The sequence below is a fragment of the Fukomys damarensis genome, unplaced genomic scaffold, assembly GCF_012274545.1.
Source record: "Fukomys damarensis isolate Sample0158 unplaced genomic scaffold, DMR_v1.0_HiC HiC_scaffold_16, whole genome shotgun sequence".
Lineage (NCBI taxonomy): Eukaryota > Metazoa > Chordata > Mammalia > Rodentia > Bathyergidae > Fukomys > Fukomys damarensis.
Window position 1 is genome coordinate 65,282,909 of NW_022900928.1, and position 16,520 is coordinate 65,299,428.

Sequence of the window (16,520 nt, forward strand, 5' to 3'; positions counted from 1 at the left end):
CTTTTTTTTTTTTTTTTTTTTTTTTTGCAGTACCAGGGATCCAACTCAGGACTTTGTGCTTGCAAGGCAGGTGTGGTGTCACTGAGCTACATCCCCAACACTTGCTTGGCACTTTAACAGATAATTTCTGTCCTTTTTGGCAGAACAAAGAGTAGTAGAGAGCTATTTTTAGATCATATATAGAAAAATACAATATGTACATATATACAATAATAGAATGTAATACTGTATTAGAATATAATAATAGAATATATAAAAATATATATGAAAGTTTTATGCTTAATTTGGAGAAAATAGGACAGAAAACTAACACCTGAGCATTTAGAGGGTTAGGGGGCAATCTCTCCCATGAGCACACACAGATCTGCAGACCCAGGGTCTGTCCTCCTGTCGTGGCCCCTTGGGTTCCCTGCTAGGGAACATCCCAAAGAACAGACTCTTCCCCCCGTACCCCCAGCATCCTATTCTAGTAAACAGAGATCGAGGCTGGGGCCTACCCAAGCAGTGTAGGCCTTCATTTACCTTAAGATGTAGGAGGAGGGTACCTAATTAGGCCTCCTCCTCTGCCCACCAGGCTTGCCCCTCTCCTGAGCCACCCTTGCTTGGCTGACTGTGCTTTTCATTCCTTGTCCTTGAACCTAGAGATCTGAGAGCCATCTTAGTTTGTGGTGAACAATAGCATCCTGAAAATGTCTGATCAGAGCCTGGAACATGGTGGATGCTCCATAAATGTTAACATTTGCTTTTATTTTCATTTGAAACTTCAGTTTCAGCCAGTCTTGACTAAATGATTTCTCTGTAAGTAGAGCCTTACCTGGCTTCCTTAGAGTAGTTCATCAAGAGAACCCTGTTTCTGTTTACTCTAGAGGTTTTCTATGGGTTGGGGCTTCCTCTTATCTGCTGGGAAACTTCCTCTGGGTAGAAGATTCTGGAAGCCACAGCTGATCCCATAACAAATATTTCTTGGATGAGAAGGCAAGGCAGAAGAAGACAGACAGGCTGACCCTCAGTTTCGTACTTGTAATTGAAAACATTGGACTTCACTGCTAATGTTCCTGCTAGCTCTAACATTCTGTGTTGCTTTTTGTAAATTTAGCTATGGGGAAAAGAGGAAGTGTTTCTTGGGAATCTAGAAGGAAGGATTTTTGCTTGACTCAAATTCCCTCTCATAATGGAAGAGTGTGGTAGTATTGATAACTTGAAATAGAAAGCAATGTTGAAGCTTTTTTTGGCTTTGTAATTCACTGCAGAGCTTTTCAAAGAAATTGTCTTTGCAATAATGTTGTTCTTAGGTTGAATTTCCTGAGTGTATAGTGTACATCCCCTGGTATTGTGGGCTGCATGGGAAGGTACCCAAAAGGACATAGTTTGTGTGAGCAGGGTAGTTTGTGTGCTTAGGGTGAAATGGTCAGTCACTGTAGATAGATGCCTTTCATGGGTTGTCAGGGCTTGCTTACAGTTTGGGGACAGGTGATGCTGTTCAAGTCCAGGACATGCTTTATGTCTGTTATGCCTGTGTGCTTTTAGGTTATAAGAGATTTTAAAATAATATTCTTGTTCTAAAGAAGCTTTCCAACTTGGAAGGAAAACAGATAAGTTATGATGTGTGGATCCGGCTGGCACGGGATAAGAAAGGTCGACAAAGAAAGTGTGGCAGGGATGTTGAAATGATGAACTTTGAGAGGGTTGGGAAGACATCGCAGAGAGGGGGAGCTGGGGGTTAAGTGGTGAATAGTTTTTCCAGGAGAAAAAAAAAAGGAGTTTTAGACAAAGGAATCAGCATGAGCAAAGGCCAAGAGGCAAGGAAGAGTGTGGTGGGATTTAGCGTTGATGACACATCTGATGCACCTAGAATGGTGTCTATAAGGGTAGGAAGTGGAAGAACCAGATCCAGAGTCGGGTTGGGTGGTTGTAACCTTCCTCGACTGAATGCCATAGCCAGGTCAAACCTGTAGGTGGAAGGAGCCTTTGAAGAGATGCTCTGTACTGGGTCCAAACAGCCTGAGATCTGCTTCCTGTGGTAAAGAGTGGTGGGGTTCATGGCCAAAGGAGCCATCATAGGGTGGCACCATGGACCCAGAGGCTGAGGTTAGATTTGCACTTAAGACTGGGGATGCCGTGCTGCTCTTGAAGGCTGAGAGGCAGGGAATACGAATAGAGCAGGAAATACTCTGGTCCCTCAGACAAACCTGCCTTTCTTTTCCTGCTCAGTTCCCTGAAGGAGCAGCTGCAGAAAACCACTGAGGAGGAAGAAGCTCAGATGAAAGAGGAGGAGGGTCGGAGGCTGGCCTGGCTCCGGGCCCAGGTCCAGTCTAGTGCAGAAGCAGATGAGGAACGAATTAGGTGAGTGCACACTGGGAGCTGTGTAGCCCTTCAGAGGGGACTCCAGAGCCTGTCCCTGTCCTGTTCTTTCTTTCCAGAGCTGAGCAGGAGGCATCCCTGGAGAGGCTAAGAGAAGAGTTTGAGGCTCTACAGAAGGCTGAGAGGGCCAGCCTGGAACAGAAAAGCAGGCGGGCGCTTGAAGAACTCAGGGAAGAGCTGGAGGCCTCGGAGGAGACAGCACGTGTTGCTTTGAAGACCAAGAATGAAGAGGCTTTGTGGCAACTGAGGGAGCAGCTGGAAGGGGAGAGGAAAAAAGTGAGCAAGTCAAATGGGGATCCCAACTGTTCGTCTCTGGGCTGTCTGGGGAGGGACTGAGGCAGAAGAGGAAGGGCACATCTCCAGTGAGTGTCAGGGTGGGGTACCAGGCACAGTGGCGTCATGTGCAAGCAGGCAGGCAGGTCTGGGAAACAAGGGTGACTGGGCCAATTACTCTTTGTAAACCTGACTCAGCTCTTGGCAGGGGCTGGCCCTGGTCTCCTTGGCCTGGCAGAAGATGCAGCAGGTGTCCAGAGGACCTGCAGGATCTGGTATTGTCAATGGCAGGAGCCATCAGAGGCTTGCTGGGGAAATGTCCTGTGGTTTGGGAAGGTTTCACAACTGACAGAATATCAGCCAGACCACAGGACTTGAGATAAGGGCATCTTGTCCCCCTCCCTGATGGGCAACCTCAGTGGCTTTTGGCTCCCTGCTTTCTTCTCCAGTCTTAGAATGAGAGGCCAACATCTTGGAAGGGGCTTTCTTTTCTGTCCTCACCTCTCTCTACAATCTAATGGTTTACTTCAAGGGTAGACACCAATGTGCCAGGCAGGCTGTGCCAAAATTTCTTTTACTTTGGTGAGGAGTGAATGTCACCTGTTAGACACGGAAAAACTGCGGCAAGATGAGGGGGTATCATTGTCTGCAGGTGTTTAGAAAGAGCATGCCATGCTCCAGCCTCCCTGGCTTGGACTTATTCACAGCCACCTCATCCTTTCCATGGCTCTCTCTGAGGCCAGGCATGGGAATGGGACCTGAGGCCTACTGGACTGGCCCTCTGCTCCAGCCTTCATGTTGTCCTGCCAGTCGCAGTCCCTGAGGGACTGAGCTATTTCAAAGGAACAGCAGTGTACTGCGATTTCCCTTAGTCCCTCATCTGGAGGAGGTTGGGGTGGTCTTCCTGACTGTGCCTTTCTATGGTCAGTATCTGGCCAGCGCCCCGGCCCTGCTTCCCTCACAGACCCTTTGCTGCTCCCCAGGCAGTGGCAGTGCTGGAGAGGGAGCACAGTGCTGAGCTGGAGCGGCTCTGTTCCTCGCTGGAGGCCAAGCACCAGGAGGTGAGATGGGGCTGAGGGTGCAGAGCCTGCACACCCCAGGACTCCGTCATGCTGGTCAGCAGAAGAACTCCCTATCCCTGGCCACTAGGGTGCAAGCTTCTCTCTCCTTCCAGGCCCCTGGGATTGGTGTGGGGGTCCTGAGAGTGAGTCTCCATATGGTGGCTCTACTGTGTCCCTGAGCGTCACACTGGCACCTCCTCAGGTGGTCTCCGGTCTCCAGAAGAAGATAGAGGCAGCCCAGCTTCAAGAAAACCTTGGGTGGGCAGAGCAGAGAGTGCACCAGAAGGCTCACCAGGTGATTGAGTATGAGCAGGAGGTAAGAGCTCGTCAGTGTCGCAGGCTGCATGGTAGTCTGCTTGACCGTCCTGGCCTATGTGCCCCCCACTTTGCTTGCATGGCTCAGCAGGGGTTGGCCCTTGGATTCTGTTTCTGCACCTACCTTGCCGCAGGGCCAGGTCCTCCTGTCCCCAGGACCTAGCCCTGCACCTGTGGGGAAGTGGTGTCGGAGAGGTGTGTGTGAGGTATGGGAGTGGTGTGGGCGGGGACGCTGGGAGGTGGCCTGGTGCTGCCCCTCTCAGTCCTGATGCTGCATCCCTGCTGTGCATCCCGCAGCTCAGCAGCATCCTGCGAGAGAAGCGCCAGGAGGTGGAAAGGGAACATGAGAGAAAGCTGGACAAGATGAAGGAGGAGCACTGGCAAGCCATGGCTGAGGCCCAAGAGCGGTATGAAGCCGAGGTAGCTCAGCCGCGTCCTTCACCCCTCCACCCACCTTCCCAGCCGGCTGTGTGTGTAGGAAGCAACCACCTGTGGTCAGGGATTGTGGGGGGTTTTCCTCCCTAGCACCCTCCATGGCAGGCTGCTGCTCTCAGGCAGGCTACACTCTCTAATGAAATAGAAGCTGACATTTTGGGTTTGGCACTGTGTGCCAGGCACTGTGCTAAGCTCTTTACTTTGAGTCCTTGAAACAGCCTTGGGAAGTGTATACTGGCATTATCTCAGTTTTAGAAAGGAGAACACTCAGTCTTGGAGAGTTCAGGTTACTTTCCCAAGATCGCACCATTAATTAGCAAGGGTGCGAGGGTTCCAGCACAGCTGTCCAATTCTGAAGCCCTCAGTTTTAGTCATTCCAGTAATGGGCCACCAGGACTAATGGAAATTTCAGGACACCAAGAAATAAACTGGGAAGAACTGAACAATATTTAGATATTATCGGCCCATCTTTGTCTTTGGCCTTGAGGTGGGAATGTTGGGTTACTTGAGTGATCACTAGCTGGCATGATGTGCCCATATTGGGGGTGAATAGTGGGTGGGGACCTTAGACCACAGCTGGGCTGGTGGGGGAGTTTTAGGCTCCTGTTTCAGTAGCTGGAATCCATACCCCAGATGACAGTCCTCTGGGACAGAGATTATAATCCCATGATGAATTTAGCCTCCTGTCTTTCCAATCCAATTCTGACCTGCCAAGGACTAGTATTCATTGATAAATGAATTTTCTTCCCTTAAAGGGAAGAGGAGAAGTTGTACCCAGTGCCAGAAAGGGCTTTCCTTCATGGTGTCTGGCCAGAGTGTGCTTCGTTTACTGGTGTTAGGGGGCTGGGACTGAGAGCTGGCCTTGGGGGTGCAGGTAGTGACCCCAACCTTACTGACCTGAGGCTGAAGCGGTGGAGGACAGTGATTTGGAAGGTACCAGGAGCCCTGCAGTTTCCTATCCACAGTTCCTCATTCCTTTACAGGAGAGGAAGCATCGGGCCGACCTCCTGGGACGCCTGACTGCAGAGCTGGAGCGGCTTCGGGGGGCCCATGAACGAGAACTGGAGATTGTGAGGCAGGAGCAGGAGCAGCAGCTGGAGGACCTGCGGCGCCGGCACCGGGAGCAGGTTAAGGCTTGGGTGGGGCCCCCTCGTACCTGTCTGTGCAGAGTGGGAAAGTGCTGGGAGTGGAAAGCTGGCTGTAGCAGGATGGGGCCCTGACAGCTTCAAGAGTAGGGGGTCTTTCTCTGCCCTCATTTTGTTTTTTGAGACAGGATCTTGCTGTATATAGTTCAGGCTGGCTTTGAACTCACTGTGTGTCCCAGGCTGGCCCTGGGCTTGTGATCCTCTGCCTCTGGCCTTCAAAGTGCTGGGATTATGGGTGTGCACCACCATACCCAGCTATCTCTCTGCCCATATTGAAGCTTGGGACCTCTTTACTCCTTTGTTTTCTGGGCCAGGGAAAATGCCCAGGATTAGAAGGGAAGGTTAGCCCCATTAGGATGTCTCTGCTTGTCCCTAATGGGAGTCAAGGTATGGTCCGTTCCTGGGAGGCGGCACGGGGACACAGGGAGGAAGCCAGCCTGAGCCCAGTGCAGAGGCTGTAGTGTGGTATGGTGGGTTTTGGAACCCCTTCCTCCCTTAGCTAATGCTTTTCACCCTTTCTACACTTACATCCTCTCTCCGCTATACTACTGGTTAGGAAAGGAAATTCCAAGACTTAGAGGTGGAACTTAAAACCAAAACCAAGGATGTCAAGGCCAGAATGGCTCAGCTGGATGTCCAGGTAAGGGGGTTGGAGAGGAGGATAGATCTGCAGGGGCTCTAGAGGGGCCATGAGGTCCCCTTCTCCGGGGGCAATGTGGGGGGGTGGCGGGCCTTACCCCTCATATCTGGGATCTTCGGTCAGCCCAAGGGCTCGTATCCCCCCACCCCCAGGAGGAGACTGTGCGGAAGGAGAAGCAGCAGCTGCTTGATGTACAGAGGCAGGTTGCTCTGGAGAGTGAGGTTGGTCTGCCTCTCTTGTCCTCCCTCCTTTGCTTTTCTTTACCCCTTACAGGTCCCCTTATGTTCACCTGCTGTGTCCTGGGCACTGGGACCCAGCCTGTGTGGGTCCCACTGTGGATCTTGACTCGGGAGTCTCAGGGTGTGGGCCGTGTGGGAGGCTAGGAACATTCAGACCTCTGACCCCAGAGACAGTGGCTTCATAGTCGCTGACTTCCCTGCTCATCTTTTCTGGCTTCCTTACTCTCAAGGGCTGACTGCACCCTGCTTTTTCCCTACTGTGTCTCTGGGTGCTTCTATCTTTCCTTCCACCTCCAGGAAGCTACAGCCACCCATCAGCACCTGGAAGAGGCAAAGAAGGAGCACACCCACATGGTGGAGTCAAACTGGCAGCTCCGAAGGATTCTGGATGAGCTGCAGGCCCACAAGGTGGAGCTGGAGTCCGAAGTGAATCTGCTGCAGGCACAGAGACAGAGGCTGCAGAGACACATCAGGTGGTGTGGGCACCCTGCACCTGGCCACCTGGCCAGCTCCCTCCTTCTTTTCCTCTGGCCACTGCTGCTCTCAGGCCCCGTCTCCTCAGGGCCCAGTTAATGGGGAGAGGTGGAGGGCCCAACTTGGAGGCCAAGCAGAAGGATGTGTTCCTGCTGCATTTTGTAGGGAGTAGCATGTCAAGGCTGTGAAGAGCAGGATCCCTGGTTCTACTGTTTATGTCTCAGGCCTGCCTGGGAACTCTCATGGAAATGGTCTTGACAGTGTGCTGCTTGGCCTGCTTCATGCTGTGACCCCGCCTCACATCCCCACCTCCCTCTCCCTTCCCTACTGCAGCAGCCTGGAGGCTGAAGCTCAGAGGAAGCAGAACATCTTGAAAGAGCTGGCTGTTGAGGAAAACAATTCTTCCACACATTTTGAGCCAGATCTCCACATTGACAACCTGAAGAAATCACTTGGGACAGTGAGCTGGGGCCTGGGTAGGGGGAGCAGCAGGAGGGCGGCCATCAGGAGGGGGCCCTGGCTCTGCTCTGATTGGGACCTGGCCTCTTTTTCTTAGTCCCAGCCTTTGGCCATCTCTACCAGTCAAATGGTACCTGTAGGTGAAGAGTGCCTGGCAGCTGGCAGAGCCATTTCCTTGCCCGCCCATTGGGAGGGGCTTCAGGATCCTTAAGCCTGTAGGGTGTCATCTTTTGCTGCATTCAATGGGTCTTTCCTACCATGTGTTCATAGACCCACACCCAAGAGATATCTTCTTGTTTTTCCCAGAGCAAGGAGGAGACCATCTTGTCCTCGGACAGGTGAGTTTCTGTATCCTGCCTTATTTCAGGTTGAGGGCACCATGAAGGGGTGAGTGAGAGCCTGTGTCACAGAGCTGAAGTGCTAGTGACTACCAGTGGGACTGAGTTCAGGGTGGCCCAGGGATGAAGGAGACTTCTCTGCCACGCCAAGAAGCAGCCCGCTGTGGCCCTTGACGTGGCATGCTGGTGTCTGCTGACCTCTGGTTGAGGATCAGACTGCTGGGAGTGTCCAGCCATCAGCTCGTAGGCTCCAGGCACATTCCTTTGACAATCAGGGTGGAGGGACTATTAGTCCTATGTGCCAGGCACTGTAGGTGTTTAACTGTGGTACCCTGCACACTGCCCAGCTGCCACTCAGCAGCTCCTATGTGTCCTAAGGGTGGGCATTTGCTGAGTAAGTGGCCACGGGTCCCAGAGCAGAGTCCTTAAAAGTCTTCTTTGCTTCTTCACTTCCCTTGCCTACCCATCCTCCTGCAGCGTGCGACACTACCTCTCTGCCGAAGGGGTGGCTGTCCGTAGTGCCAAGGAGTTCCTGGTGCAGCAGACACGCTCCATGAGGAGGCGGCAGACAGCCCTGAAAGCTGCCCAGCAGCACTGGCGCCATGAGCTGGCCAGTGCCCAGGAGGAACCTGATGACCCACTGGGCAGCAGGGTCCTAGAAGATGTGCGCAAGAACCTGGAGGAGGTCAGAGCCTGGAGGAAAACTGCAAACCCTGTATCAGGAGGTCTAGGGGTGCTAGTGGAATCTTTTCCTTAGGCTCTTCTTAGCTGATCATCCTGGGGACTCAAGGGGAAAGGCCACAGGAGCCCTGGGTTCACTCACATTTACATGGCAACACAGCATATGCAAACAAACGCCTTCTCCAGTAGTAAATCACTTGAATGTCACGCCAACTGTATATATAACGTGCAAGGTAGTACAGATTGAAAATCCTTTCAACGCGTAAAGACTATGCAAGTATTCTAGAGTCTGAGAAACCCCCAAATTGGAAGCACTTCTGTTTCCAAGCATTTTGGATAGGAGATACCCTGTATTATTACTCTCATTTTCTAGGTGAAGAGTAGGACTAAGGTTGAAAAAGTTTCAACTCCAGTGCTCTGCTCTTCCACCCTGTATCACTAAAGGCCGGATTTGTAAATGGAAATCTTTTGGATATACTCAACTCACAGACTGAGTTACTTCTCTGGTTGGCCTCTCTGATGGTTTAATTTGTGGTGATAAAGATTGCTAGCTGGTGTACAGATCTTTGTACCTGTTGGGGTCCTGGCAGGGTGGGCTCTCTTGGATCATACCTGGCCTTTGAATTCAGATGGTACAAGAACAGTTGAGGGCGCTTTGCTCTGCGGTCCCTGCGCCTGACTTCCAGGTGTGTGTACAAGCTTTCTCCATTGCCTCCTTACTGCCCTCCTTACTCCCCCAAAGGGTGGTGGTGACTGTGATGGTGACAAAAACTTGGAGCAGTAGCGAGAGCAACAACAACCATTTGAGAATTTACTAGGTGTGGGCGTGGTTTTAAGCATATCATAATACTCTGTCTCACTTAATTCTTTCAACCTGATGAGGATAGTATTTTTCTCAGATGAGTAACCAGACTGAGAGGTAATTTGTTCAAGACTGCTCAGCCAGCACATGATAGAGCCAGGGCTCCTGCATCTCTGTGGTTGATCATTTTTCCTCCCCTTCCTTCCTGGCTGCAGGAAATCAGGCACTTGGGTGAGATAAAGTCAGCCATGCAGAAAGGCCACGACCTGCTGATGCAGAAAGAGGAGAGGTTGAATCAGTTGGAGTCCTCTCTTCAGGAAGAGGTGTCTCCTGTGGCCCCATAGCCTGTTGTGGAGAGCCCTCCCTCTTCTGTCCCCTGGATTGGATTGGGTTCCTTGGTCTTGGGTTAGGGGGAGCTAGGTCCCTAGGACCCAGGATTGGGTGTTGGCTGTGGGCTTTTGGCTGGTGAAAATGGCCATGGCTCTTGATGTTTGTCAAACATGTCTGTGGATTTAGATGGTTGTGAGCAGTCCTGGCGCTGCTTGTGAAGGGTCATAGGGAATGGTCTCTGCCTTTCCCTGTCCCATTTCCTGAAGAGAGATATGACCAGCGTGTGTGAGAGTAGACATGGGTGACAGTTGTCCTTCCTTTCCCTGGGGCCATATACACTGGGCCCTGCATTCCAGGGGCTTGGATGTGGCATCAGCTCAGGTGGAGAAACACTGTAGGGACAGTGTGTAGGAGAGAATAGTGGGGTCCATCCAGTCCTGGTGGTCCTGTTGCCTGCAGATCTGGCAGTAGGGCTCTCAGCCTCACCTCTTCCTGAGGTAGCTTAACGTGGTATGCCTCTCCCAGGTGTGTGGCAGAGCTCGGAGCACCAGAGAAACCGAACACCAAGGCCTCGGTCCCACTCATCCGAAAGGCAGTGAGGTAGAAAGCACGCAGGAAAGGATAGCACTAATGGCCTCAGATGAGGACACTCTGAGAGGGGGCCCTGCCAAGAAGCTGGTGACCTTCGACCTCAGTGATACAGAAGACCTAAGCAGTGAAATATCCTCCATATCCTCCCCCTTACCTTATGGTGAGTGGTAGCAGCAGCAGGGAAGAGAGGGAGGGAGTGGTGAGGTGAAGCCCACAGTGTCTGAAGAGGGACAAACGTTGAGGGCCCAGCCACAGGCCCCTTCCCTCAGCCTGTGGGGTATGTGTCTGGACTAGGTACTTGGAAATGGTGGGGAGGAGTGAAGACCATCTGGGTCTGCAGTACCCAGTGCCAAAAGGGTCACGGTTGTGTTCTTAGTGCTGCTGAGTGTCCCTGTAGCCTTTTCTCTCCTAGGCCTCTGGGGAGGCCATCCACGCTCTGCTACTCTGGCCCGTAGGTGAGTGGAAGGCTCCCCTTTCCTTCCCTCCAGGTCCTGGGCCTCTGTCCCAGGCCCTACACTGTCAGGACCACAGAAGCCCTGCTATCCTCTGTCATGAGGCTGAGGGGCAGCCAGTGGGGGGGCTGTAGCACCAGCTGTGTCTGGAATGTTCCAGATCCTTAAAGTTGGGTCCTTCCCCACCAGCTTCTCCAGCCCTTGAAGCTGGGTCATGCCTCTTTCCTTTCAGTCACCTCAACCCCAAGTCCTGTCTTCTCCAGCAAGATCCATTACCTGAGCAGCTCCCTGCAGCGGATCAGCAGTGAGCTGAATGGTGTCCTTGGTGTGCTGGGCAGCCTCGGCACTCAGCCACCGCCACCGCTCTTTACCTCCTCACCATCCTCCAAGAGCACCTCTGTTCCTGCCTACTCCTCCCTGAACAAGGTCTCAGCCTCATCCCCTGCAGCGTCCATGTCCACCCAGTGGGCCTGGGACCCAAGGCTGGGACCCAGACTCTCCTCCTCTATGGAGCAAACAGTGGATGACTTCCTGCTAGAGAAGTGGCGCAAGTATTTTCCCTGTAAGCCTCCCTCTGGCTCTGGCTGAGCCTTCCTGCCTTCTTCTTCTTACTTCCTTCTACCCTCTTCTACTTTTCCTTTTTGTCTTTTTGTTTTGCCTACCTCTTTCCCCTACCCCCTACTTTGGTGCTTTGGCTTTGTCTGTGGATCCCTGGTGAAGATCTTGCTGCTGGCCCTACAGCTGGAGGCTCTGTTGTCAGGATGGCTTCCATGGAACCTGGCCTGCTAGGAGCCTTTATTCTGGATTCTAGAGTTGAGCAGAATCTAAAAGGTTATCACTGTCTTCGTCATAATGACTACCATCTTGTGCGATCATTATGGGCCAGGCATTACACACACACACACACACACACACACACACACACACAATGTATTTATGTGTGTGTGTATATATGTGTGTGTGTGTGTGTATATGTGTATATATATATATATAAATATGTTTTTCATTTACTCTATATAATCATCTGTGGTGGTAATTATTTATCCTCATTTTACAAATGAGTGAAATGAGACTCAGTGAGCTTAAGTAATATGCTTCAAGGTATCCAGTGAGTGAGTTTTGACCCCAGTCTCAGACATGAGATTCTGCTTATAACTCCTTGATGGTATAGCTTCCCCTTTCCTCTGGGCCTGTTGGCCTTCTTGGCGTCATAGCCATGCCGAGGAAAGTGAGAAGCCAAAAGACATAGTCATTTGCGCAAAAGTATATAAAAAACAAAAATAAAAAAACCCTCTTCTTTCCCAGACCCCAATTTTTTTTTCTCAACTCAAATTGCAGAATAATTTAAGTTTTAGGGATAAAATAGGATGGTTCCTGTCTATCACCTGTCTCTCACCTCCAGCCACTGAAATTTTCCCTGCTTTTGTGTTCATTGTGGGGGTGCTGCCTTCCATCTATTTCTGGGGAGGCAGGAAGTGCTGGTGAGCAGGAAGGGGGCTGCTGGGACCTGGGTCTGGCTCACTTGATGCACTGCTGTCTCTGAACTTTTGCCCTCACTCTTCTAGCTGGCATCCCCTTGCTCAGCAGCTGCCCTGGTCCCCTGAAGAACAGGCTGGGCTATGTGTCTGTCAGGTAAGCCTGCTTGGGTTTGGTGGGACAAACTGCTTGCTGTGCCCCCCTGAGGAGGTAGTACCTCCCGTTGCCCCAGGTGGCCAGGCAGGTCCCCAGTCCATAGAGCTGCCCTTGTCTTGCCTAAGTCTGAAGTACCCCTCCACAGCCAGGGAAAAGTCACATCCTTACTGCTGAGGTTGGGGTGGGGTCGCTGGGGCTGGGCTTGCCTAGCCAACTTCATGAAAAAGCCCATGGAGGGGCCGTGCATCCTGCCCCATCCTATGGAGTTTCTGGCCATGGAATTCGGAATTCGGCCTTTGTCTTTGCTATTAAGTTCTTTCTTTGTCTGCTTCCTATATCTCTCTTCTTCTGAGTCTTGCTGAGCAACATCTGGAGTGAGAGGGACACCCTGTGGGGGTGACAGACAGGCAATTATTTAAACCTGTTATTAATTTCCCATTCATTTTATTCCTTGCCAAATGTGCCCCCCACCCCAAGCTTCAACCATCTCTTTAGGCCAACTTGGGAGCTGAGGCCCAGCAGTATTTAAGCTGACAGAGGGGAGCTTCTTGCTAATGAGATTGCTGGAATAGGCCAGTGTGGGAGCTCAGTGTGGATATCAGTAGCAAACACCCAGGAACAGGTGGAGGGCAGCTATCACCTCCTCTTCAGAAACTGATGCTTGTCTTTTTGGAGGGCCAGCTTTGAGTTGCTCGAGAGATCCTAAAAAACTGCAGCTGGTACAGAGAGGAAGAGGGAGGAGGTGGCATGATGGCCTCCAGTTGGCTCTGTCACACATCCCCCTTCCCAGCACCCGGCCCACTCTTGTCCTCCTTCCACACTCTCCCTCTCCTTCCCCTTTCTAGTGAGCAGCTCCGCCACCTGCAACGGCCCCATTCCCGAGTCCCGGAGGTGGGCAGCACCAGTATCCAGGACATGATTGAAGCTAACCGCAAGTGGCTAGACCATTTCAAGAATGACCCCAAAGTGTATCCTTTTAGTGGGTCCCCACGCCCCAGTCCCCACTTGTTGCAGCTGACTGGTTGAGCTCTGCTGCAGGACCTGTGCTGAGCCTTTGACTCCTTCTTGGCTTCTATCTAGATATGTTAGGAATTTTCCTTCACCTCGTGACCAGACATCTCTTCTCCTCGGCGCCCAGGCCAGCAGCCACTTCAGAGGTGCTGCATCTGGGCCTGGATGAGAACAACAGACTGAATGTGTATCACTGTTGAGCCCCAAGGTGGGCTTGGCAGCTGGCTCCTCCCCAGACCAAGTGCCTGAGCAGCTGCCTGCACTTTATTCCGACAGAGGATGCTCCTGTCCTCTGCTGTGCCCCACGCGGGACTTGGAGGAACCATGAGGGGCTAGAGATGAGTGGAAAGGCTGGGATGATGGAAAGCATTAGCCACACTGTCTGTGACCAAGAACCTGATCTCGGGCTGAAATGCGTGGACTTACCTGAGCTCGTGCGTGGACTTGGCAGCACTGAGGAAGTGTGGCCACTGAGGAGCCTCAGGGACATGGGCACCTTTGGGATGAAGGGTGGCATTCATAGAGCTGCCTTGTAGGTCAAAGAAATCCCTCTGGAGTGGGATTGGTCCCGGGGACCAACAGGGACCTGCTGGGCTTCACCCTGCAGGACAAAGCCTCCCAGTATGTTTGTGCCCTGGGACCTGGCTCTTCTGGGCCAGCATCTATATCTGATACCTCAGCGTTGTTGAGATCACATCCTTTTTTTTTTTCTTTCTTCTTGAATGTCTCCTTTCTGGGGCATTCTACCTTTCCTTTTGACTGTCTCAGGACTGGGCTCAGCTGTGTGCAGAGCCCTGCTGGAAGCTGGAAGCTGGAAGCTGGCCCCAGGACGTTTGGCCTCTTCCCCTCTGCCAGCACTGTGCTTTCCTCAAGGCTGTTGGGAGTGCCCTCCCCACTCCACCCCACCCCTTCCCCGGGGCTCCTCTCAGCTAGTATCTCAGGTCTCACGCCCACTTCTTCCGGAAGCCAGAAGCAACAGGAAAGGATGATGGCTTCTGGCTTTCATCGAAGTTTTTCTCTTCCTGGAATACCTTGGGTGCAATCATGGCCCTGTTTCCGTCTATCTTTTCTACTTGTGCCACCCTTGTCTGATCCCAGAGCTTGGCATGAGGTCTGGGCTAGTGCCTGGCATTGGCATTGAGGGGTCTTGTACCAGGCAGAGCTGCCACTCTGCTGGCACAGCTTCCTGCAGACCCACTGCCCCTGCCCATTCTTAGGTTCCTTATGGGGCTTCCGGGAATGTTCTCAGACATCTGTTCTGTTGTTAAACAAAATGCCCTAGTTTTTAATCTTGAAAGCCATGGGGTTGCCCTTGTTTCCTCAGCCCTTAGAAACCAACTCTCACTGTCCCACCACTCATTTGTTTGACATGGAAAAAGACCTGAAGATCCAGTGGCTTTTTTACCCCTCTCTGATATTTTCTAGGCAGCACACAGAAGAAGTCTTTTGTTGTTTGGCTCAGCCTGTGTGCTTTGGGAATAGCTCATGTGATACGACCAACTCTGGTGACAATCCTGTTTTCTGCATCAATTAAATCTTTGCAGGTACATTTTCTACAAGGCAGTCGTGTGGATGGATCTCCTCTTTGGAGGCTTTGGCCTCCTGAGAAGAAGGGAGGAAGGGAAAATTAATATTTGCAGAACATCTTCCTGAATATCTGATTTAATCACCACAACAATGTAGATACTGATTTAGATATTTTCTGCTCCATTCTTATGGATGAGGGGAAACCAAGGGTCATAGACTGTTAAGTGCTTGGGGCCCAAGTAAAGTATAGAACCCTGCACACTGTCCCTGCTACCCCAGAGCACCCTCACCCACTTTGGGAGGAGTTGATATTCTCTCTCTCTCCTTTGCCTCCTCCTTGCTCCCCTCCCAACCACCTGAAGACCCATAGTGCCATTTCCCAAAGGTCAGTGTTTTCCCCCTCATGCAGGCAAATGAAAGATAAGCCTCCCTTTCCCAGGTCCTAAGCTGGCAGTTAGGTATCCTGTTCTCTGCCCCAGTGGTCTGAGCAACCTATGGAAACTTGTAGTCTTGGATTTGTAGCAACAAAATTGATAGGCTAACCAATTGAGCTGGCCACGATTCATGGATTTGCATACAGAAGACCAGCACCATGACAGTACCTACAAAACACCTCAGCCCAGTATCCATGCCACTTTCAAGGAAGGAAGGAATCTCACATTTGTTGAAAGCCTTCATGGACCAGGTGCTTTGCATGCATATTTTTTGGCTTGTTTTTTTTTAGCCAGGGTCTCCCTATGTAGTTCAGGCTAGACTTGAACTCACTATGTAAGTTCTAGGCTGGCCTCGAACTCACAGGGACCCTTCTGCCTCAGCCTTCCCAATGCTGAGATTACAGACATGCTCCACCACGCCCAGCTTTTGCATGTGTTCTTGCTTGCATACTTCACCTAATGAAGTTGGTGTCCTCATTTTATAAATGAGGAAATTTAGTCTCTGAGAAGTTAAATCACAATAGCTCTAGGTCACACAGCTAGGAGGCCCGGATTTGACTCCAGATCCATGACTCTCAAAGTTGAGTTCTGTTGCTCTTTGTCCCCCATGTCAGCATCTTTCATTTTCCTCCTGCCTTAAAGCTCAGTCTTGGGCAACTTAGTCTGAAGATCTGGGTTCCAGGAAGAGAGTGGCTTCTAGCTGGAGGAGCAAAATCTTCCTGAGGCAAAGTTTTTATTTTTTAAATAAATTTTATTTTATCCCATTTCCCCCTTCAAGCCCCCTCCTCTCCCTATGTACAAAAGCTTTGTTTCCATTTTTTCCTTTCTGTTTTCACTTTTTTTTCTTGTCCCTTCCTTCCTTTCTCCCTCCCTCCTCCCTTGTTCCCCTTCCCATTTGAACACTTTCCATTTCCCACTATCCATTATACATTTCAGTCCTTATTTACACTTTGGGTTTCTCACACCAGAGAAACACTATGGTATTTAAATGTGTGTCCGATTTATTTCACTTAAAAGTATGGTCTCAAGGTCCTTCCATTTAGCTATAAACGTCTAAAGCTCACCCTTCCTTATGGCAGAGGAGTACTCCAGTGTATAAAAAACCCCACATCTTTATCCACTCATTTGTTAATGGGCTTCCTGAGCCAAAGTTTACAAAGGAGGCTTTTCAGAAGACTCCAAAATTGGCCCATTCTTCCTTATGGATTTTAGAATTCAGCCAGGAAACTAAAATTACAGACTTTTGCAAATGAAAAAGGCTGACTTACTTTGTTTGAACTGCTATTAAAAACACCATGGGGGTGGGCCAGGGATTTAGCT

General features: G+C 51.0%; 1 protein-coding gene across 7 annotated transcripts in view; it reads left to right on the forward strand.

Moving 5' to 3' along the window:
* Nucleotides 1–15,353, forward strand: part of Cep164 (centrosomal protein 164) — a 73,233-nt gene extending 57,880 nt beyond the window's left edge. For 6 of the 7 annotated variants that reach the window (XM_010629371.1, XM_010629376.1, XM_010629378.1 and 3 more), the window contains 18 exons: nt 2,212–2,343; nt 2,421–2,637; nt 3,618–3,695; nt 3,898–4,011; nt 4,308–4,430; nt 5,429–5,572; nt 6,147–6,230; nt 6,383–6,451; nt 6,767–6,942; nt 7,277–7,403; nt 7,709–7,740; nt 8,218–8,425; nt 9,439–9,546; nt 10,079–10,304; nt 10,829–11,158; nt 12,162–12,228; nt 13,074–13,196; nt 13,343–15,353. In XM_010629371.1, coding sequence (XP_010627673.1) covers nt 2,212–2,343; nt 2,421–2,637; nt 3,618–3,695; nt 3,898–4,011; nt 4,308–4,430; nt 5,429–5,572; nt 6,147–6,230; nt 6,383–6,451; nt 6,767–6,942; nt 7,277–7,403; nt 7,709–7,740; nt 8,218–8,425; nt 9,439–9,546; nt 10,079–10,304; nt 10,829–11,158; nt 12,162–12,228; nt 13,074–13,196; nt 13,343–13,439 — 2,455 coding nt within the window. In that variant the 3' untranslated portion in view covers nt 13,440–15,353. The remainder of the gene's footprint in view (nt 1–2,211; nt 2,344–2,420; nt 2,638–3,617; nt 3,696–3,897; nt 4,012–4,307; nt 4,431–5,428; nt 5,573–6,146; nt 6,231–6,382; nt 6,452–6,766; nt 6,943–7,276; nt 7,404–7,708; nt 7,741–8,217; nt 8,426–9,438; nt 9,547–10,078; nt 10,305–10,828; nt 11,159–12,161; nt 12,229–13,073; nt 13,197–13,342) is intronic. The other variant, XM_010629375.1, reaches the window with a different exon arrangement.
* Nucleotides 15,354–16,520: the final 1,167 nt, after the last annotated feature.